This window comes from Lampris incognitus, chromosome 1 (assembly GCF_029633865.1).
Source record: "Lampris incognitus isolate fLamInc1 chromosome 1, fLamInc1.hap2, whole genome shotgun sequence".
In the NCBI taxonomy this organism is placed as follows: Eukaryota; Metazoa; Chordata; class Actinopteri; order Lampriformes; family Lampridae; genus Lampris; species Lampris incognitus.
The window spans coordinates 64,629,509-64,653,763 of record NC_079211.1 but is presented as its reverse complement, the minus strand read 5'-3'; the positions used below and the strand labels follow the sequence as shown (position 1 = coordinate 64,653,763).

At 45.8% G+C, this 24,255-nt stretch overlaps 1 protein-coding gene across 1 annotated transcript; it reads left to right on the top strand.

Annotated features, from left to right (window-relative positions):
* LOC130110908 (GDNF family receptor alpha-2-like) lies at positions 1 to 24,255 on the top strand. The gene is made up of 7 exons (XM_056278072.1): positions 1 to 28; positions 5,296 to 5,367; positions 5,724 to 6,078; positions 18,114 to 18,223; positions 19,695 to 19,829; positions 22,549 to 22,694; positions 24,031 to 24,255. The coding sequence occupies exons 1-7, from the start codon at positions 1 to 3 to the stop codon at positions 24,253 to 24,255; spliced, it is 1,071 nt and encodes a 356-aa protein (XP_056134047.1).

Genomic DNA, 24,255 nt, shown 5'->3' with positions numbered 1-24,255 from the left:
ATGGACTCCGTCAAGATCCGTGGAGAAGGTTTGAGTATTTATGTCAATAACTCTTGGTGCAACAATATAAAGATCGTCGAAAGGCATTGTTCTGCTGATCTCTAGCTCCTTATGATTCAGTGCAGGCCTTTTTACCTGCCAAGGGAACTAACGGCCATTACCATCGCCGCTGTATACATCCTCCCACATGCTAATGCTAAGGTAGCACTTCAGCAGCTACAATGTGCCATCAGCTGACAACAGACCAAACACCCGGACAATGCCTTTATCATAGGTGGTGATTTTAATCAGGCTAACCTCAGGGCTGTATTGCCCAAATTCCATCAGCATGTCTCCTGCCCCACTAGGGGACAAAACACCCTGGACCATCTCTATACAAACATCAAGGACTCATACAAAGCTACTCCCTGCCCCCACCTGGGGCATTCTGACCACCTCTGCCTGTTCCTGGTCCCAGCCTACAAACCCCTAACAAAACGGGTCAAGCCAGCAGTAAAGACAATCACTGTCCGGCCAGAAGGAGCAGTCTCTGAACTCCAGGACTGTTTTGAAAACACAGACTGGAGTATTTTTGCACATTCAGCTACCCATGGCTCCCATATAGACATTAATGAACAGACATCTGCCATACTAGCCTACATTAACTTTTGCACTGAGAGTGTCACAACAAAAAAATCAGTCCGCACCTTTCCAAACCAGAAACCCTGGATGACCAGTGAGGTCTGGCAGCTGCTGAAAGTCCGGGATGCAGCGTTCAAGTCAGGTAACTGTGAGGCCTACAGCGCAGCCAGCTCCAACCTCAAAAAGGGCATCAGAACAGCCAAACATAAATATTCCCATACGAATAGAGGACCACTTTCACAATAACTCCGATCCCCAGGAAATGTGGCAAGGCATTCAGTCTATCACAGACTACAAAAGCTCCAATAGCGGTCCCACTGTCCATTATGCCTCCCTGCCAGACAAGCTAAATCATTTCTATGCCCGCTTCGACAAGGACAATACTGACCCAGCCACAAAAATCACCAGCCACCCAGAAAACCAGGTGCTCACTCTGTCAGTCGCATAGGTCAGGGAATCACAGAGTAGAGTGAACACACGGAAGGCTGCCGGACCAGACGGCATACCGGGTTGGGTCTACCGGGAATGTGCCGACCAGCTGGATAAGGTCTTCACACCCGTATTTAACCTCTCACTGTCCCAATCTAAAGTCCCGGCATGCTTTAAGACCACCTCTATCATTCCTGTCTCCAAGAAAGCAACATCCACATGTCTGAATGACTACCGACCCATAGCACTCACCCCCATTGCCATGAAGTGCTTTGAAAAACTGGTTCCGGCTCACATCAAAAACATTATCCCCCCCACATTCGACCCACATCAGTTCACCTACCGTCCCAAAAGGTCTACTGAGGATGCCGTTGGCACTGCCCTGCACATTGCTCTGACCCACCTTGAACTTAACAACACATACATCCGGATGTTGTTTATAGATTACAGCTCTGCCTTCAACACTATCATCCCCGCCAAACTAACCACCAAACTCTTCTCCCTTGGCCTCAACCCCTCCCTCTGTAACTGGACCATGGACTTCCTGACCAACAGACCTCAGTCTGTTAGGTTAGGTGACCACTCCTCCTCCACCCTGACCCTCAGCATAGGTGACCCTCAAGGCTGTGTTCTGAGCCCCCTCCTTTTCTCCCTCTTTACCCACGACTGCCTGCCAACTCACCCTTCAAATGTTATAGTTATTTTTGCAGATGACACCACAGTCATTGGCCGTATCACCAACAATGACGAGATGGACTACAGAGATGAGATTGAGCATCTCACATCATGGTGTACTACCAACAATCTTGTCCTTAATGTGCAGAAGACAAAGGAGCTGATTGTGGACTTCAGGAGGTCTAGAAGCTGCAGCCACTCCCCCATACACATCAATGGGGTGGAAGTGGAGCATGTTTCCAGCTTAAATTCCTCGGAGTCCACATCAGCAAGGACCTTTCATGGACATTAAACACTCAGACCCTTGTGAAAAAGGCCCAACAATGCCTGCATTTCCTGAGGAGGCTGAGGAGCGCCCATCTACCCCCCAATGTTCTCACCAACTTCTACCACTGCACCACAGATAGCATCCTGACCATCTGCATCTCAGTGTGGTACGGCAACTGCACCCCAGTAGACCAGAAAGCTCTGCAGTGGATCGTCAAGGTGGCCCAGCATATCACCAGTACCCATCTCCCAGCCATAAAAGACATTTATCACAAACCCTGCCTTCGAAGGGGCCTGAGCATCAGCAGAGATCTCACCCACCCCAACCATGGATTTTTCTCCCCCCTGCGCTCTGGGAGGTGCTACAGGAGCCTCAGAGCCCGCACTACCAGGCTCAAAAACAGCTTCTTTCCACAAGCTGTTGCCCACCTGAACCTGGCTACCCACTGAATGTCTGTAGATATTTTTAAATATTTTGTACTCCAGCTCTCTTTTAACTTATTTTTAGCTTTTGGTCTTCCTGTGTGTATATCTTATATTGTGTTTGCTGTGTTTGTGTGTGTCTGTCATGTACTGTTTGGTGAAGCCACAGCCCTCATTTCACTTTTAACATGTGCCTGCACATTGTTTTTAATGACAATAACATTGAATTGAAATTGAAATTGAATTGAAATTGACAGGAGCCTCCACATTGGGGTTTACAGGAAACCTACACACACAGACCAATATCTACTTTTCGAGTCACACCACCCTCAGGAACACAAACTGAGCATCATCAGAACTCTGCAACACAGAGCTGACAATGTGTCCAGCAGCACTCAGGCCCAACTGGAAGAACACAAACACCTGAGGGGAGCTTTAAAAACCTACAGCTACCCCAGTTGGACCTTTGTGAAAACTGCAACACGTTCCAAAAAGACCAACCAGGTGAGCGACGAGGAGAAAAGGAACAGGAGGAATAACATAGTCATCCCGTATGTTTCTGGGGTCTCTGAGAAACTCAGGAGAATTTTCAACAAACACCGCACCCTGGTATACTTTAAACCCAGCAACACACTCCAACAAAGACTGGTTCATCCTAAAGACCATGTACCACACACCCGGAAAAGCAATCTGGTGTATGCTATACAATGCAATGAGGATTGCACTGACCTATACATAGGAGAAACCAAACAACCACTACACAAACGGGTGGCCCAACACAGAAGGCCAAACTCCTCAGGACAAGACTCAGCAGTCTATCTACACCTAAAGGAGAAGACACACTCCTTCGAGGACAGCAACGTACACATTTTGGACAGAGAAGATAGATGGTTTGAAAGAGGGGTGAAGGAAGCCATCTATGCGAAACTGGAAAAACCAACCCTCAACAGAGGAGGAGGTCTGCGACACCACCTACCAATTACCACTTACAATGCCGTCCTTTCATCTCTACCCTGGAGACTCAAGAAGCCTAGCCTCCAAGAACAACAGTCGGTCACTAACGGCTCCAACGACTCTCATGATCACTGAATAAGGAAGTCGAAACTAACACCCCCAACGACCGTCGATGCTAAACAAATGCAAATCAATAGCTCCGATGGCGACGGGCGCGGCTGGACATCGGAGCACAGGAGAGCCACTCATATCAATAGCTCCGATAACGACGGGCGCGGCCAAACATCGGTACACAAAAGAGCCACTCATATCCATGGCTCTGTTAGTGACGGGCGTTGGTAAACATCAGGACACAAAGAGCCATGGACATCTATAGCTCTGACAACGACTCCAAGAGGATAAATTCTGAGTCTCATCACCAGCCAGTCAGACCAGCTTGGTCTAGTTGGAAAGGCACGAACAGAGGAAGCCTCTTGGATGAGAGGCGAAACGTCTTCACGGATATATACCAAGTCCAGTTGCACTTGATTCAACTCCTTTCAGAGATAGATGCACCAACTGATGGCTTGCACTTCACCACTCTCAAGACAATAGAAAGTTGTTCAATGTGGCTAATGTCCGGAGTACAGTCCATTATGATGGAAAAGTACTTTGCTTTTTTACCTGTCAGACTATCCCATCACTTATTTTGTCTCCAATTAGTACTATGATTTCATTTTGAACTTAACTGCTGAGGTAGTGCACCTTTGTTTCTTTGTTTTGAATCCTCCTCAAATGTTCGTTCATGATCGGATCGAATTGTGCCATCAATTCCACCTGTGACAGGAAATTGCCATTATGTGGGTCATATAGGACATCTGTATGCCCTCTCAAAGCGTGATTCCTTTCAGCTAGGTGACATTATGGCAATCACTCTGTGTATTATACCTCTCCAGTGCTGCACCTCAAGATGCATCAAATCCTGGTTGATCTGATTTATGGCTGTCTTAGTTTGAGCCTCGTCTGGAGTTTATGCCAACTCGTCATATCGGTAACGTGTGCCTTTGAATACTCATGTTCCTTTAAATGACTAGCTATGTTCTTCCAATTTCTAAATCCCCCTTTGGTAAGTGCATTGTCCTGTTTTCCAAAAGGTTTACATGCAAAACAGAAGACAACCTGTACTAACTGAATACAGAAGCCATGTTCTCTGTATTTTTCCCCCATTTTTCATGACCAATTCATAGTTTTCCTTTGTGAATCTACATGGATTTTTCTCTGAATTCTGGGGGGAAACTATACCTTTGACCTGTATAGGTCCTCTTGTTACCATTTCGCACAGTTCAATATGGCCTAGGATACTTGGCCATTTTGCAGGGTCTTCTGAGGTCAAACATTTTGTGGTGGTGGTGATACTGCTGGGTGACGTGTCATCTTCATGGTGGGCAAGTGTTACTGTCTTGCTTGAGGTTGATGTTGATGTGATTTCCTTTCATTGCAAATCATCCATTGGCTGTTTAAGGTGAAGGTGGTTGCGGTCACTGCTTTGGAGTAAATTCTGTCAAACTCGGGGGCCTCCTACTGCATGGGGCTCCAAGCAGTTGCCTGGCTTGCCTGTTCAGAAACTTCACCTCTGGGGATGGGCTCCAGCGTCCCCGTGACCCTGAGAGCAGGATAAGCAGTCTGGATAATGGATAGGTGGATGGATGGATGGATATTATCAATGATTAGTGTTGGGGAGTGTGTCACCAGCTTAGGACATTTTTACCACAAGTTTGGCCAGCGTCTAATAATGTTTCCTTTCAGCCAGTGAGGCCACAGCACTGCTAAACGTGTAGTAGAAGATTCAATGCTCTGCCTGTGTCTGTGTTCGTGTGTCTGTGTCTGTGTGTCTGTGTGTGTTTGTGTGGGTGTGTTTGTGTGCACATACATTAACATGTTTCTCAGGAGAGGATGAGATGGAAGTGTCTCCCTATGAAGATGTGCCCATGGACCCTCGCATGGCCTCCTTAGTGGCAGGTAGGCTCTGTATAAAGACATGTACACATACACAAACACATATACACAGATACGTACATCCAGAAATACAATCCTGTGCAGTGCTGTAATGAAGTTGCATGAGTCAGTGTCATCTCTGTCAAACATGAGCTATCAGATGTTGGACAGATCTATAGTACACTTCCATACAATTATGTTCACTAGAGCAGCTCAAGTTATCACTTTGCTACAAACATTTAAATCAATATTTTCCAGTAATTAAATATATAACTTGTGAAAAGTTGCCTTAGGGAACATTCTTTCTCTCCTCCCCCTCATTTTTCTCCCTTTCTTTTGATTTTCCCTTCTTCTTTCTCCTGTGCTTCCTCCACCCCCAGCCTCTTCATCACTGCCCCTGGCTGGCCAGAATCAGTGCCTGAAAGCAGCTCAGGATTGTGGCCTTTATGAAAAGTGCGGCTCTTTGCGCTCAGAATATGTCCTGGCTTGCACCAAGCGGATGCCTGGCTCTGACCGCTGTAACCGCCAGAAGTGCCACCGGACACTGCGGCGCTTCCTAGAGCGGGTGCCTGAGGAGTACAGCATGGGTGTCCTCTTCTGCCCCTGCACTGACCCCCTGTGTGGGGAGAGGCGGAGGAAGACCATTGTGCCCTCATGTTCCTACCAGGAGATGGATGGACCCCAGCCCAACTGCCTGCACCTGCAGAGCTTCTGCCGCAGGGAAGAACTGTGCAGGTGAGAGAACCAGAGGTTAAAGAGTAGAGGTTACAGATCCACAGGTTACAGACAAATCATAGGGTGTGATGCATGTGGAGGCACATGTGCACACATCTGCACTGTGGTTATGTGTCCTGTTCACATGTAGAGGATACACGTGCTGCCAACACAACAAGTTGTTGTGGAAGCTTTGGTCTTTAACCACACCCTTTCTCCCTCTGTCTCTGTCTCTAACACTGTCTCTCATCTCTCTGCCTCGTCACACTTCTTTCTCACAGTAATGTACTGAAATGTACATCACATGTACAGTGCTGCTTGAAAGTTTGTGAACCCTTTAGAATGTTCTTTATTTCTGCAGAAATATGACCTAAAACATCAAGAGATTGTCACACAAGTCCTAAAAGTAGATAAAGGGAACCCAATTAAACCAATGAGACAAAAATATTATACTTGGTCATTTATTTATTGAGGAAAATGATCCAATATTACATATCTATGAGTGGCAAACGTATATGAAACTCTAGGATTAGCAGTTAATTTGAAGGTGAGATTAATGTCAGGTATTTTCAATCAGTGTGAGTGGATGCCCTGTTTTATTTAAAGAACAGGGATCTATCAAAGTCTGATCTTCACAGCACATGTTTGTGGTGTATCATGGCAATAACAAAAGAGATTTCTGAGGACCTCAGAAAAAACCTTGCTGATGCTCATCAAGCTTGAAAAGGTTACAAAACCATATCTAAAAGGTTTGGACTCCACCAATCCACAGTCAGACAGGTTGTGTACCAATGGAGGAAATTCAAGACCATTGCTACCCTCCCCAGGAGTGGTCGACCATCAAAGATCACTCCAAGAGCAAGGCGTGTAATAGTCTGCCAGGTCACAAAGGAACCCATGGTAACTTCTAAGCAACTAAAGGCCTCTCTCACATTGGCTAATGTTAATGTTCACGAGTCCACCATCAGGAGAACACTGAACAATAATGATGTGCATGGCAGGGTTGCAAGTACAAAGCCACTGCTCTCCAAAAAGAACATTGCTGCCCATCTGCAGTTTGCTAAAGATCACGTGGACAAGCCAGAAGGCTATTGGAAAAATGTTTTGTGGGTGAATGAGACCGAACTAGAGCTGTTTGGTTTAAATGGGAAGCGTTATGTTTGGAGAAAGGAAAACACTGCATTCCAGCATAATAACCTCATCCCATCTGTGAAACATGGTGGTGGTAGTATTATGGTTTGGGCCTGTTTTGCTGTATCTGGGCCAGGATGGCTTGCCCTCATTGATGGAACAATGAATTCTGAATTGTGCCAGTGAATTCTTAAGGAAAATGTCAGGACATCTGTCCGTGAACTGCATTTCAAGAGAACGTGGGTCATGCAGTAAGGCAACGACCCTAAGCACACAAGTCCTTCTACCAAAGAATGGTTAAAGAAGAAGAATATTAATGTTTTTGAATGGCCAAGTCAAAGTCCTGACTTTAATCCAATCGAAGTGTTGTGGAAGGACCTGAAGCGATCAGTTCATGTGACGAAACCCACCAACATCCCAGAGTTGAAGCTGTTCTGTATGGAGGAATGGGCTGAAACGGCTCCAAGCTGATGTGCTGGACTGATCAACAGTTACCAGAAACGTTTAGTTGCAGTTATTGCTGCACAAGTGGTGGGGGTGGGGGGGTCACACCAGATACTGAAAGCAAAGGGTCACATACTTTTGCCGCTCACAGATATGTAATATTGGATCATTATCCTCAATAAATGACCAAGTATAATATTTTTGTCGCATTTGTTTAATTAGCACCAGTATTGGTAGTGATTTGCCTAGTTACCAAGCCTCCCTTCCGGTCTGCCTGCGTTGCAGTCTCTGTTGTTCTTCCTGTTTTAACTAAATGGCTGCTGCCACACGTTACCATCTGTGTTGTGTGATTCATTGATGTCGTCTCTCATTACAGGCGTGGTGGCAGCGCTTACCAGACTTACGTCCCGAGGACTGATATTTACCGAATTAATCGCGGTAGCCCTTCTATGGGAATCACAGGGTAGTTACGTCTACCACCAGACACAGCTGGGCTAACTCAGACACAGTTGTGCTAGCTAAGTGGGCAGCATGGCAACACACAGAGCACCGAAGCAGTGGTGTTTAACAAAGATCGAGACGGTGAACTCTTTTGAGAACTGGCGTCAGAACCTGCTTTATATACTGTCGCTCGACGCGAGGTTTGCCCCCTTCCTGCTCGATGGCATGGAGTGGGAGAAGAAGTCTAAAACGTCCCCTGTCCGGGGATTCACGGTGAAGATATTTCCGCGCCCCGACGTCACATTAAAGAACAGAAGGTAGCCATGTTAGAGCTAATGGGACAGATAGCCAATTATTGTCCTGTAATCTCTCGTCACAGCATAGTCAGGGACTCCACATCTGTTGACAGCATATGGCAAGCTATTCATCTACATTATGGCTTTCAGTGCACCAGGGCTCCTTTCATTGACTTTGCTGCTATTAAACGGGAGCCTGATGAGAGACCAGAGGATTTATATCAACGCTTGATGGCCTTCACGGTGTAAAGATTCTGGCGTCAGTCACATGGGACAGACTGTGACCGAGGACGAGGAGTTAACGCCCTCACTGGAGAACTTTGTTGTGCTCACATGGCTCCGCCTCATACATGGTGATCTACCGAAGCTCGTCAAACAACGGTACGGCACTGAGTTGCGGTCTCGCACATTGGCATCCATTAAACCAGAAATATCACAAGCCCTTGATTCATTACTAGAGGAACTGCAGGCCTCAGAGGATGCTAGGGCTATGCACGCAGCTGTGTCCGAACTCCCCAAGTCAAAGACATCCATTCCTGTTCGGACAAGGAGGTCATGTCCTCTTTGTAAATGTGCCGGCAGGCCTGATAATCACTTCCTCAGCAAATTTTCCTTTCTGCCCCCGCCCCCCAGGTTAAATGTACATGGCAAAGTCGCGCCAGGTTTTGGGAGAGAAGGTCGAGACCGATGATGAGGTAGAGGAGTGCATTAGTGGGGGGCCAGCGCCATCTAGTGGTGTGATACGTATACTTATCAAACAGTCCCCTTACCTCGATGCCTTCCATGGACACTGCCCTGTGCATCTCACCGTTGATAGTGGGGCAACAGGCAACATGATGAGGGCCTCATGCGCGACCAGGCTGGGCGTCACCGTCACAGGAAGTACGCAGTCCGCATTCCAAGCAGATGGCTCGTCCTTTTTGAAAATATTGGGAGAGACACGGACACACTTCCAGAGAGATGGCCATGCCCTCTATTTTGAGGGCCTCGTCGTTGAGAATCTCGAATCTGACATCCTGGCTGGAATTCCCTTTATGGAAAAGAACGACGTCTCCATCAGACCAGGCAAACACCAAATCTGTTTGGGCGAGGATATATACCGCTACGGCACCCTCCAAACACCGATGGACAGGCATGCCGCATGCACGTGCTCCACGCTCCGGATAAATCTACTGTGTGGCCGAGGGGCGTGGCCGGGACGTCGAGGATATAGGACACGTTTCTCTATTGCTCCTGAGTTAGTGACCAAATTTATATATTTAATCTCGCTAAATCGTGCATGTCTTTGGTGGTCAAGCGTCTAAAGAGTCCTTTAAACGATTCACACTATATTTGAGGACTTTGAAGGTGAAATGACATCTAATCGACCGAAAACGGAGTCTGCAAGAGCAGGCCGCAATAAGCCTGCGCCCTCTCCTGAATCTGATCCGCTCCCAACATCGGGTGCTACAGCTAGTGCTGACAGCATGACAGTACTGACCGCGGAAATGCTACAATCCATGATGGGCTCCCTCAAAACCGATATTTTCGGTAAGATTGACGCTTCAGCTACCACTCTCAGATCAGAGATGATACTGGTCAAAGACGAGCTTAAAAGATCTATCGAGAGGATCCAGAATAAACTCGACGCACATGGAGTCGTTTTATCAGAGCTGGAGCGCAGTGCTACAGATCACAGCACTCGGATTACCGAGCTAGAGGCGAACGTCGGCTCACTAACAACTAGGGTGACATACCTGGACAACAGATGCGAGGACCTGGAAGGTAGAATGCGGAGGAACAACATCCGTCTTCTGGGAATACCGGAGGGAGTGGAGGGCCCGCGACCGACAGAATTCGTAGCCGGGCTGCTTCAGGAGCTGCTCGGCCTGGATGAGAAGCCGCTGCTAGACCGGGCCCATCGCACCCTGCGGAGCCGACCCCGGGAGGGTGAACCTCCGCGACCATTTGTCATCAGGGTGCATTTCTTTCACGTCCGGAACGACATGCTGAAGAGATCTGGAGATGCGTCTCCTCTCCTCTACAAGGGCAGAAGAGTCTCGATATTTCCGGACTACACCACGGCTGTGGCCAAGAAGCGGGCTAGCTTCGGAGATGTTAAGCGCCAGCTGCGCGCCTGTCCCGGCGTGAAATATGGTCTCATCTACCCTGCGGTTCTGAGACTGACCCTGCCGGACAGCTCCACACACAGGTTTGAGGACCCGGCTGTTGCGGCCGATTTCATCAAAAACAGGGTGAAAAAAGCTGTCATGCCACCGCCGGGTCTGTAGCTCAAAATATCAGTTGGCTGGTCTGGTTAGCAGGCTAGTTAGCGGGCTGGCTGGTAGGCAGATTAGCTAGTGAAGTTAGTCTTGCAGTGCTCATTGTTGACATTTGAACGCAGCTGTTTTTTTATTTTCAGTACATGTTGGAGAGTGAAGCTAGCCTTGCAGTGCTCATTGTTGACACTTGAATGTAGTGGGTTTTTTATTTTTATTTTCAATACATGTTGATGAGTATACAGCGGACTACTCACATTAAGGTGATATAATGTGGAGATATATTTTATTCCACTTACATTACTGCCTACTATTTGTGTCATTCTCATTTCATTTTGTTTTGATCTGAGCTGCCTGCACTGCCAGTATTTGGTTGTTTACGTGGTTGAAGTTCAAGTTTGCCACTTTATAGATTTTGTACCTCTCTTAACTGAGTTAGTTTTCCTCGGGTCCTAATGTTATTGGAGACCGACTTATGCACATTTGCTTTATTCTAGTTCAATGGTCACAAATCTCAGGTAGCTAAGAGTAAGCTAGCTAAGTTGGTATGCGTTGCTCTAAAGGTTTTTTGTATTTAGGGGTTTGCTTGCATCTCAGTTGGGGAGATGCTTCGGCAAGAGGGATTTTGTGGGAGGGTTTTTTTCCTTCTGTATTTGTGTTTTGTTTTCTTGTGTTTTGTCACTTGTTTTTGTTTTTTGAATTTGCACTATTGAGGTCAGCCAAAATATTTAATTTGCATTATGCCTTGTCCTTAACATGTCCTCTCTCTCTTAAGACATGACTCAGCCTGACGTAGCTCATCCTGCTGGAGGGAATGGTTTTAATTTTCTCACTTGGAATTGTAGGGGCATTAACAACCCAGTTAAACGCAGTAAGGTTCTCCACCACCTCCATCAGTTGAAAGCTCACATTATCTTCCTCCAAGAAACTCATCTCAAGGTACCACAACACTCAATACTTAGGTGCAGATGGGTGGGTCAGGTGTTCCATTCCTCATTTCAGAGTAGGTCAAGAGGGGTGGCTATCTTACTTCACAAATCAGTACCTTTTACATGTTCTAATGTGATAGCTGATCCCAATGGTAGATATGTAATTGTCAGTGGTAGGTTATTCGATACGAAGGTGGTTCTTGTTAATGTTTATGGTCCTAATTGGGACAATGGGGATTTTTTCAAATCGGTTTTCTCCACACTCCCTGATATGTCCTCCCATATGCTGATCATAGGCGGTGACTTTAACTGCTGGTTGGACCCACATTTGGATCGATCCTCCACTAAATCTACTACTTTATCAACCTCAGCTGGGGTTGTCCGTACCTTTATGTCTGATTTCGCTGTTTCAGACCCTTGGAGAACATTTAATCCATCTGGGAGGGCATACTCTTTTTTCTCTTCGGTACACCACACTTTTACGCGCATAGACTACTTCCTTGTAGATGATAGACTTCTCCATTCCATATCTTCGTGCTTATATAATCCAATTGTGGTTTCGGACCATGCCCCTGTCACTATGGGAGTAGTCTTTCAAACAGCTAATAATCAGAGACCGCCTTGGCGGCTTAACACTCAATTACTCAGTAACGAAAATTTTATTAACTTTGCTTCGGCCCAAATTGACTTTTTTATGGATACAAATAGAACCCCAGGTATCTCTGCGTCTACCCTATGGGAAACTTTGAAAGCTTATCTTAGAGGTGAAATTATTTCCTACACCACATATGAGAACAAACTTAAAAAAGATAAATTGTCCATGCTAACACGCCGCATTGCCCAATTAGATAACGCATATTCCGTTTCACCATCTCCAGATATTTATAAGGAGCGCTTAACTTTGCAAGCAGAATTTGACACTTTGCTAACAGATCAAGTTACTGAGCTGCTTGTCAAGTCTAGGAGCACCTACTATGAACAGGGAGACAAAGCCAGTAAGTTATTAGCACACAAGTTGCGTCAAGTTTCATCATCACATCAAATTCCCAAAATTCATACATCATCCGGAATATCATTAGACCCTAGGGAGATAAATGATGAGTTCAGAAGTTTCTACCAGTCTCTATATACTTCTGAAAGTGATGCTGATTTATCAGAATTTGATGACTTCTTCCACTCCCTTGAGGTACCTTTAGTCAACCAGGATTTGGTTAAATAATTAGAACAACCAATCACTGTTGAAGAACTGTCTAGAGCTGTCAAATCCCTTCAATCCGGGAGAAGCCCAGGGCCTGACGGTTACTCGACAGAGTTTTATAAAAAGCTTCTCCCCAAAATAGCCCCTATTCTAATTGAAATGTATAATGAAGCATTTGTTAATGGTATTCTTCCACAGACTCTCACTCAAGCGACTATCTGTTTAATTCTTAAAAATAATAAAGACCCTCTTGAATGTGCATCATATCGTCCAATTAGCCTGTTAAATGTTGACTATAAGATTTTAGCCAAACTTCTGGCAACACGCCTGGAAACAGTTCTCCCATCGATTATCTCTCCTGATCAAACAGGATTTATTAGAAATAGACATTCATTCTTCAATCTTAGGCGACTATTTAATATCATGTACAATTCCTCTGACACCAACACCTCGGAGGCCATTATATCCCTGGACGCGGAGAAGGCGTTTGACAGGGTGGAGTGGAAGTACCTTTTCTATACACTAAATAAATTCGGCTTTGGTTCAAAATTCACTACTTGGGTAAGACTTCTGTATGCGTCCCCCCAAGCCTCTGTCAGGACTAATAACACTCAGTCAGGCTGTTTCCCTCTGCAACGGTCAACACGCCAGGGTTGCCCTCTAAGCCCTTTATTGTTTGCTCTCACCATAGAACCCCTTGCAATAGCACTTCGTTCCAACCCTCTTATCAAAGGTATAGTTAGATACGGACATGAGCACAAGGTGTCTTTATATGCAGATGACTTATTGCTATACACATCTAATCTTTCTGTTTCTGTTCCTGCTGCCCTTGCTACTATTACATCCTTTGGTCATTTATCAGGGTATAAACTGAATCTCAGTAAAAGCGAATTGATGCCGCTTAATGTGACTGCGGAAAAATTCCCATTACATACCTTGCCATTCAAAGTTGCTCATAGTTGTTTCACTTATCTTGGTGTACAGGTCACGAGTCGATTTGAAAACCTTTTTCGGGCCAACTTTTCCTCGCTTTTAACCCGCACTAAGGATGATTTTGAACGCTGGTCAGTGATGCACCTCTCTTTAGTAGCGAGAATTAATTCTGTTAAAATGAACACACTCCCTAAATTTTTATATCTCTTTCAGTGCCTACCGATTTTTCTTCCCAACACATTTTTCAAAAAAATAGACGGCCTAATTCTACCTTTCATATGGGATAAGAAGACTCCTAGGATACGAAAACAGCTCTTGCAGAGACCCAAGTCAGACGGAGGTATGGCGCTACCAGATTTTAGATTTTATTATTGGGCGGCTAATCTTAGGGTCATTCAGTTCTGGTTGCGAGGTGGAGAGATGTCCCCGTCCCCAATTTGGTTAAAGATGGAAGCTGCTTCGTCTGTACCGGCATCATTGTCTTCCCTCGCTCACTCCTCCATTACAGGCCCTTATTCCTCTTTCACCAAGAATGTGTGTGTCAAAACAACATTGAGGATCTGGAATCAATTTAGACGCCATTTTGGGTTTCAGACAACCTCTCTTTCTGCTCCGATGGCCTCGAACCCTGCTTTTGCCCCATCTATGGTTGATAGTGCTTTCTCAATATGGTCTAGTCTTGGTATAAAAAGGTTTAAAGATATCTACATTGACAATACATTTAGTACGTTTGAGCAACTAGCAGTTAAATTTGGTCTTCCCAGGCATCATTTTTTTAGATTTTTACAGATCCGGAGTTACGTCCGCAATTTGGATCCTCATTTCCCCACCCTTCCTGGTGAAACACAGTTTGACACCTTTCTTACCCCGCTTCCCACTCTGAAAGGTACCTTGTCAATAATTTATAGACAAATTTGTTCTTTAAGAATTGCCTCACTTAATGACATTAAATCCTCATGGGAGGAGGAACTGGGGGAGGGAATATCTGATGGGCTGTGGGAGAGGGCACTCGGAAGGGTACATACCTCTTCGGTCTGCGCCCGACATGGTCTCATTCAATGCAAAATCATTCATAGGGCTCATTGGACCAAAGCGAGACTAGCGAAAATTTACAAAGACATAAATCCTAACTGTGTGAGGTGTAACCAGTCTCCTGCTAACCATGTGCACATGTTTTGGTGTTGCTCATCTCTTGATGGTTTTTGGAAAGATATTTTTAGCACACTTTCAGAAGTATGTGACACACAGATCAAGCCAGACCCTTTTATTGCGCTATTTGGGGTGCCCTCGCCCACATTGCAACTGACCAATATTAATAAGGATTTTATTGCCTTTGTTACCCTGTTGGCGAGACGATTGGTTTTGCTTAGTTGGAAATCCTCTGTACCCCCTTCTCATGCTCTTTGGATTAAGTCTGTTTTAAATTGTATAAAGCTGGAAAAAATTAGGCACACACTCAAAGGGTCCCTAAACAAATTCTGGGCAATGTGGACCCCCTTCTTTTCTTATGTTAAGCGACTTCATTTCCCTGTTATTCCAGAGTGATGTGTGTGTATATATATATGCATATTTTTTCCTTTTTATTGATGTCCTTGTTGGATGGAGGTGGGGGCGTGGCAAGCTCCGGTGATGAAGGAGGTAGGGTGTATGTGTACATGATGTCTGTGAGGGACTGTGCTGGGTTGGCTGGCCTGCGGACAAGTGCATTGGAATATGTGTACTTGTATTTATTTAGTTATTTTTATTTATTTTTTAAATTATTTTAGTTAATTTGTTTTGATTTGATTTGATTTTTTTTTCTCCTTTGAGGGTGTGTTTTTATTCCTCATTGTATTCTGGTGTGTTAGTGTATTGTTGGATGTGTTTTGTGTTCATGCTGTACAACTTACGAGGACAATTATTTTGTAAATGTTGATTATGCGGAAAATTCAATAAACAAAGTTATAAAAAAAAAAAAAAATCTACTGTGTGGCCAAGGGAGTACATCAAGCTCGAGCTGCCTCCTGAGCTGTGCAATGTGGACAGTGAGCTGGCTGTTGAACGACACGTCGATGTCTCATGTGACCAGTCTGACTCACAGCAGTGGCCTGCCCCAACTTTGCTACAGGGTGTGTCCGGGAAGATTCATGTCCCAAATCTCACTGGCGAGCTGTGGCTGGTCCAGAAAAGCCACCACCTATGCCGTGTCCGCGCCACATATGTCCCGTCACTCAGTGACGCCGCCGTGCCAGCTGACCCCCCCAAACCGGCCCCGACGACCACGTCAGCCTTGTCCTCTGACCTTGTCGCTCTGGATCCAGATAACATCATGCCTGCTGACATCAGAGATGAGTTTCTCGCCCTGCATAGAGTGTTTGATGTAGTGTTTGATCCCCACTTTGAAGGATATTACGGCGCTGTGGGTCCATTCCAGGCCAGGGTGAACATGGGACCTGTCCTACCTCTGCCCTTCACCAACAGGTCGGCCTGGCTTGCCATACAGGCAGAGTGCTCTGACCTCAGACGGACCCGCGCTCACCTCCGTCAGGGTACGTGTCCATCCAAGAAGCGGACTAACATTCGTGATGTGAAAAGTTACCTGAACGTCACCACAGTGGCTAAGGACGGCCTCCTAGTTGTTCGCCGGCCCACCCCCCTCGCAGCCTCGACGGACTGCATCGTTGTGCCTCGGTCTGTCCTCGATGGCCTACTGACCTCTCTCCATATCAAGCTCGATCACCCCACCGGCACCCAGTTGAAGACAGTTGTGCAATGCTACTTCTATGCGTTGGATATGGACTCTGCTGTGCAACGTGTCTCCAGCGTCTGCCACCAGTGTGCAGCTCTGAAGAAAATCCCTGTAGTCTACAAGTGACCCTCCGGAAGTCGTCGGGTCTTCTTTCGTGGCTGATGTGTTCAGGCGGGACCGCCAGTTCATTCTGATTGTCTGGGAGTGTGTCACGTCTTTCACGCTGTCTTGCCTCATCGACGACGAGCGCAGAGACACTCTCAGGGACGCTTTAACCCGCTTATGTGTGGGTCTGTCCCCTCTCGACGGCCCCTTTGCTGTGATCAGGACTGATCCTGCCCCTGGTTTTGCTGCATTTGCAGGGTATGGGGCCCTCGCTATGCACAGACTAGTTGTTGAGGTGGGCAACGCCAAACATGTCAATAAGAACCCAGTGGCGGAGAAGGCTGTTCAAGAGATTCAGGGGGAGATTCTTCGCCTCGAGCCTAACTGTAGAGCTGTTACTCTCTGTCGCTACGGCCAACCTGAACAGTCGTGTTAGGTCACGTGGATTGTCTGCCCGTGAAATGCAGCTTCAGCATGACCAGTTCTCCCATAGGCAGTTGCCTGTGGTCGACCAGGACCTCATCTTGAAACAACACTCGAAGCGTGTCACCAACCATCCGTAAAGCATGAAGTCAAAGGTGCCCTCTGGTCATGTGGCCGTGCCTCCTGCCATTCGACCTGGTGAACTGGTCTACCTGTATGGTGACCGGAATAAGTCAAAGGCCTGTGACAGGTACCTCGTCACGAGCGTGGATGGTTCATGGTGCAATATCCAGAAGTTCATGGGGTCTCAACTCCGTCGTACCTCCAACAGGGTCAGGCTGGGTGACTACAGCAAAGTGGAAGGTCTCTCTACGGCCTCTGAACCCCCCGTGGACGATTTCGCGTCTGATGAGGACTTGGACAACCCTGCCCCACACTGCCCTGACATACCGCCAGCCATTGCCGAACCCCACCTGCACCTTGCCTGCCTTGTGATAACGATATGAGGCCGGGGGATGAGACTGGGCCTCCCGTCGAGGTCGAGCCTGGGGGGAGCTCCCCTGGTGAGTGTGTGCCTGCTCTTGCACCTGATGCTGCACCTCAATGCTTGGAGCATCGCCGGCGCTTGCCGCAGCATTTAGAGGAGTTTGAGCTTTAGGCCAGTTGGTTGTGTGTACTGGTGATAGTGTTTTGTCTTACCTTACAGGTCTAATTGTATAGCCTGAGCTGTGATGTTGCCTGGTGTTCTGTGGTGTTATTGTTGTACTGTGTGTAAGGGGAGGGGGTCTTTCTTTTGGAAAAAAAGGGGTGATGCCAGTATTGGTTGTGGTTGCTATAGTTACCAAGCCTCCCTTCCGGTCTGCCTGTGTTGCAGGCGCTGTTGTTCTTCCTGTTTTAACTAAATGGCTGTCACCACATGTTACCATCTGCGTTGTGTGATTCATTGATGTCGTCTCTCATTACTGGCGTAGGTTCTCTTTATCAACTGTTAGGACTTGTGTGAAAATCTAATGATGTTTTAGGTCATATTTATGCAGAAATATAGAAAATTCTAAAGGGTTCATAAACTTTCAAGCACCACTGTAGATAAGCACAAACACAACCCCTAAACACAGACTCCCATCCCCGTTCATGCTCCTTGTGTTTGCAGATGTTTCTGTGTTGTTCCAGGTCCAGGCTGGCTGACTTCCTCCATAACTGCCAGTCGTCTCCAGTGTCCACCAGCAGCTGTGTGATGGACACAGCAGGCCTGTGCCTCAGAGCCTACGCCGGACTCATTGGTAGGACAAATAAGGGGACGGGCTGCTGGATTGTAGAGGAATGGAAAGGAAGAAAAAATAAAAAGGGCGAGAAGAGAGAAGAACAGATTAGCAGAGAGCTGGAAGGAAATGTGGATGAATGAAGATTGTGAATGAATGAATGAGTTTTCACAAGGGAGGGAAGTGGAAAGATGTTTGAATAGTTGGATGGTAGGATAGACGAATGAACAGAGCGATGGATCAGTACTAGATACAAAGATATGTGTGTATGGGCGGATATAAAGAAATTAAAGATGGTGGGTAAAACAGGGGAGAACAAAAGCATGATTGAAACCAGTCACACAGATGAGCGCTGACCAAAGCTCTTCTGTCTCAGGACTTCAGGGGCTCATCAGTCTTTAGGGGCTCATCAGTCCAGGAAGCTGTGAGGTGCAGAGACGGTGGAGGTGAGGGTGGGATCAGGACAAGTGTCAGGGTATTATGGCTTCACAGTTACCTCTAAACACAGAAGATGTAGCAGTAGTAATGTTATTCCTGTCATTGAAGTTTGTTTAAATGATGAAATTGAGATCCTGAAAAAGAGAACAGAAGCTGGCACATGACATAACTGCTACTATTACTGATTGGCAAGACATGAAATGTTGGTGGCTGATAACTCAGATGTCTTTGAGGAAGGCTTAAGGTTTAGGATTGTAAAGACAGGAAAATCCACAGATGAGGATCTTGCTTGACTGACTGGTGAGTGAAAATTTGAGACCAAAAACCAAACAGAAAATCCTTAAATCAACATTTAGTTAAGGGGTGACCATGATTATATTACCAATTGACTTTCGGAAATAAACATGGTTTTTTGGCCGGTAAAATCCCTCCCCTTAATACCTGCTGACCTAACCGCTGCTACCAGCTGAGAAATTAAGAAACTGCAAGTAGAAAAAAATAAGATTGTTTCTTTGGACAGCTGGAAGGTCAAAAGATAGGCCTATAGGCTTATTTACTGACTGGCTAATGATGAGCGTTTTAGCCTGTTGGACACAGCACAGTGGTAAAGAAGGCCTGTAGAAACTGGGCCATTTATTTGGGCATAGAGGACGGGCTTGAAGATGGGTTGAGGCGAGTAGAGGCAAGGGTTAAGTGAAAGCTACATGTCTGTGAATGTTCTCATTCATCCAGGTCATGGTTATCCAAAGGAGTTGAATCAAGTGGAATTGGACTTGGTATATATCCGTGAAGATGTTTCGCCTCTTGGATGAGAGGTGAAACATCTTCACAGATATATACTAAGTCCAGTTCCACTTGATTCAACTCCTTTGGATAAGTGAAAGCTAGTTAACACTTTGTCTGGTAAGCCGAGTAAGATAGACCTAAATTTGCCAATGGGACGCATGTACTGAAAGATACACATTAGACTCAACTGAAACATTAATTTATCATTACTTTGTTTCAAGTGACCTTACACAGCTGTCTGTTAACCTTTGGTTTTCCTGACCTACAGGCACAGTTATGACCCCCAACTACATCAGTAACAGCTCTGCAGATGTGTCACTGTGGTGCAACTGTGAGGGGAGTGGAAACCAGTGGCAGGACTGTCTGAGGCTGCAGCGCATGTTCACCCACAACGCCTGCCTCCGTGAGCTCACACACACATGTCACACACAGCACATGGCACACACAGCACATGGCACATACAGCACATGGCACACACAGCATATGGAACACACAGCACATGGCACACATGGCACATGGCACACACAGCACATGGCACATACAGCACATGGCACACACAGCATATGTCACAAATGGCATATGGCACACACAGCACATGGCACACACAGCATATGGTACACACAGCACATGGCACACACAGCACATGGCACACACAGCATATGGTACACACAACACATGGCACACACAGCATATGGCACACATGGCATATGGCACACACGGCACATGGCACACATGGCACACACGGCACATGGCACATACAACACATGGCACACACAGCATATGGCACACATGGCATATGGTACACATGGCACACATTGCACATGGTGACGCTGCGGCCAGGGAAAACATCATATTGGGTGGCACGGTGTCGCAGTGGTTAGCGCTGTCGCCTCACAGCAAGAAGGTTCTGGGTTCGAACCCCGGGGTTGTCCAATCTTGGGGGTCATCCCAGGTTGTCCTCTATGTGGAGTTTACATTTACTCCTCGTGTCTGCGGTGGGTTTTCTCCGGGTGTTCACCCACAACGCCTGCCTCCGTGAGCTCCCACACACATGTCACACACAGCACATGGCACACACAGCACATGGCACACATGGCATATGGCACACACAGCACATGGCACACATGGCACATGGCACACATGGCATATGGCACATACAGCACATGGCACACACAGCATATGTCACAAATGGCATATGGCACACACAGCACATGGCACACACAGCATATGGTACACACAGCACATGGCACACACAGCACATGGCACACACAGCATATGGTACACACAGCACATGGCACACACAGCACATGGCACACACAGCATATGGTACACACACCACATGGCACACACGGCACATGACACATACAACACATCGCACACACAGCATATGGCACACATGGCATATGGTACACATGGCACACATGGCACATGGTGACGCTGCGGCCAGGGAAAACATCATATTGGGTGGCATGGTGTCGCAGTGGTTAGCGCTGTCGCCTCACAGCAAGAAGGTCCTGGGTTGTCCAATCTTGGGGGTCATCCCAGGTTGTCCTCTATGTGGAGTTTACATTTACTCCTCGTGTCTGCGGTGGGTTTTCTCCGGGTGTTCCGGTCCCCCTCCATCAAAAACACATGGATGTTAGAGTTAATACTCCTGTCTGTGTCCCTGACCGAGGCATGGCAAGAAGAACTGGAGTTGGTCCCCAGATGCTGCACTGCGGCTGCCTAGTGCACCTACCTACACAGCTAGGGTGGGTTAAATGTAGAGCATAATTTCCCCATGGGGATCAGTAAAGTATCTCAAAATAAAAAAAAACAAAAATAGAAAATACATGGACCCAACCTTCTGGAGATTTTTAAAAAGCCTCTCTGGATTTTAATTATGATGAGTCTCCCCCGTTTGTTTAACAAAACAGATACAGAAAGATTTATGTAATCAAAACTGTACTGAAAGAATAAATTGTCAACATTAGATATGTTTTGAAATGTGATCTGAGTGAGAACAGAACGACTGTTTGAAATGACTTGAGTAGAAATAATTGTAACCCATAGATTACTGAAACTGTCTTGATGGCTGGGTTCAGGTGTAAAATGAAATAAGCTATATGCAGTTATGTAAGCAATAATACAAATCTTGTCACACAGTATTTATTTGCATATTTAGTTTTAGAATTTCAGGTTCTCATAGTGAACTTTAAGCATGCGAGACAGAGTCAAAACATCTGGAAATGGGGCTTGGGATGAAGAGAACAAATAGTGGTGCTTAAAGGCAACACGTCACTGTTGTCAGAGGATAGTCTTACACCTGCCGTCTCATTACAAAAACAAAACTGTCAGTATTCCTGTCAGTATATCTTCAGACACAATGACTAAAGTATGGCTCAATCACTCAATGCAGTTCCCATGAAGCTGGCTGATTTGTACAGCGGTTGACAGCCAGAGCAGTAAACCTGCCAAACAGATGTGCATGTTCACTCCCAAACACCTGCAGCTCGGCATGGTTGTAGTCAGGCTCGCACATGTACACACAAACACACATACACAATGTACTACTTAACAACAGAGGTCGGAGTCTGGATTCACTTGTTCCAAGAACATGGAAGTGATGTAATTGTAATTCCATCCATCCATTATCCAAGCCTCTTATCTTGCTCTCAGGGTCGTGGGGATGCTGAAGCCTATCCCAGCAGTCATCGGGCAGCAGGCGGGGAGATACCCTGGACAGGCTGCCAGGTCATCACAGGGCCAACATACTCACACCTAATTGTAATTGTGATAGACAAAAGTCTATCAGTCTACCAGTCATCTGAAACATTTATGAATAGTACAAAATGATTCAGGGTAGTTTTAACTTCTAGGTTATTCAAACATTATAAGTGTGGAGTTCTAACGACGTCAGAGAAGCAGGATCTAATTTTCGTAGCATGAGGTTTGCGAGCACATTACTTGCACATAGAATTCAATACAATGAATGATCAGAACACGTAAGCATTTACAAGTCGGTGTTTGAGGAATCACTGACTGGTTTGATGTAGTATCCCACATAATTATAAGAACATGTGCCTTCTTTGGCTGAAACACGTGCCTTCATCCATGCTGATTTTGCTGTGTTTTTGTTCAAGGTAACTCAATCAGCTCCATGGGCAGCCCTGGTGTGCAGCTGGTGGAGAAGACAGCACCTCCTCCCCCCAGGCCCTCTGCTCTGCTGCAGGAGGAGGAGGAGATAAGCAGCAACCTCCTCCCTGAGCATCACAACATCATGAGCACAGTTCAGTACACCTCTCCTGAACCACTTCCCCTCCTAACAATGACCATCTTGATCTTGTTAAGCTCTGAAATTCAAGTCAACACAATTCAGGAGGAGAACGTTCTTAAACAAAAAAACATAAAAAACTTCTTAAACTTGAGTTTTGCCTTCATACCACACACATGTTTTGTTTTTGTTTTTTTTCACAAAATGTGCCTATCAATGAAATATAAATGTAGACTTATTAAAGTTCTGCCATAAAATTATTCATATATTTGAATAACAAATAAATGATTTAGTGATTTAACCTAACCTGATAAATATACCTACAATACTGATAAACATGGTTTGCTTAGAACTTTGTGTATCTGCTTAGACATATTCTGTCTTGATTTGATCTTGCTTGCTTCTCTTAACACTGTTAGTTGAAGACAAAACTCAGATTGAAACAAACGGCCCATGGGCTGGAATCATTAAAGTGCTTTGGCAAGTATTCACAGGCCTCAGTAGTTAGTGTACAACCTAAAACGCAGACGAGACCTTAACCTAAAACCTAGAAGAGACCTTAACCCAAAACCTACACTATATCTTAACCAAAAACCTACAATACATAGATCTTAACCAAAAACCTGGAAGAGATCTTAACCTGAAACCTGGAAGAGATCTTAACCTAAAACCTGGAAGAGATCTTAACCTGAAACCTACACTATATCTTAACCAAAAACCTACAATACATAGATCTTAACCAAAAACCTACAAGAGATCTTAACCTAAAACCTGGAAGAGATCTTAACCTAAAACCTGGAAGAGATCTTAACCTGAAACCTACAAGAGATCGTAACCTGAAACCTACAAGAGATCATAACCTAAAACCTCTAAGACCACGTCAGTCTCAAATGACTCCAGATATCCCTACTACCACTACTACTGCTACTACTACTTCTACTATTACTACTTAGTATTAGTACTACTACAACCACTACTACAACGACTTCTACTACTACTACTTATACCACTACAACTACTACTTCTACTACCACTACAACTACTACTACAACTACTACCACTACTACTGCTACTACTACTACTATCAGCTGCTCCCCTCAGGAGCTATACGAAGTATACACTATATGAAGTGTAACCTTTCAAGACAGGGTTCTATGATGATGATGTCATAAGAGGAGCCTCATGTAGTGGATATTTAGTTGAAAGGTTAACAATGGTACATGTATGTATGATATTCACATGGTATTGAACAGTGGTAAAATGTGAACATGTTCTACACATGTAACTGTTCTTGTAGACATTTCTTGTTCATATAGCAAACAAAAAGTAAATTCTTGAAAAACTCTTGCAGGTAATGGAGAGCGAGGAAGAGCAACTGAGAGAAGAACAGGAGGGTGATGAGGGAGGTCAGTTTGATGTCATCTCGTTGTACTCTGAGAGGGCCACCACTTCCAACCTAGGGTCGGGGACGGGAGGAGCCTCCTACCGGTTTACAGCTCCTGCTCCACTCCTGCTGCTGCTCTGCTCTGCCTTCACCTGCTCCTCCCTCACCTGGTCCTCTCTCACCTGGCCTTAG

Bases quoted from the DNA above. Each gene is read 5' to 3' on its own strand.
- LOC130110908 (XM_056278072.1), top strand. From the start codon at position 1: ATGGACTCCGTCAAGATCCGTGGAGAAG. The intron at 5,368-5,723 runs GTAGGCTCTGTA...CTCCACCCCCAG, and splicing joins CATGGCCTCCTTAGTGGCAG to CCTCTTCATCACTGCCCCTG. The intron at 22,695-24,030 runs GTTCAGTACACC...AAACTCTTGCAG, and splicing joins ATCACAACATCATGAGCACA to GTAATGGAGAGCGAGGAAGA.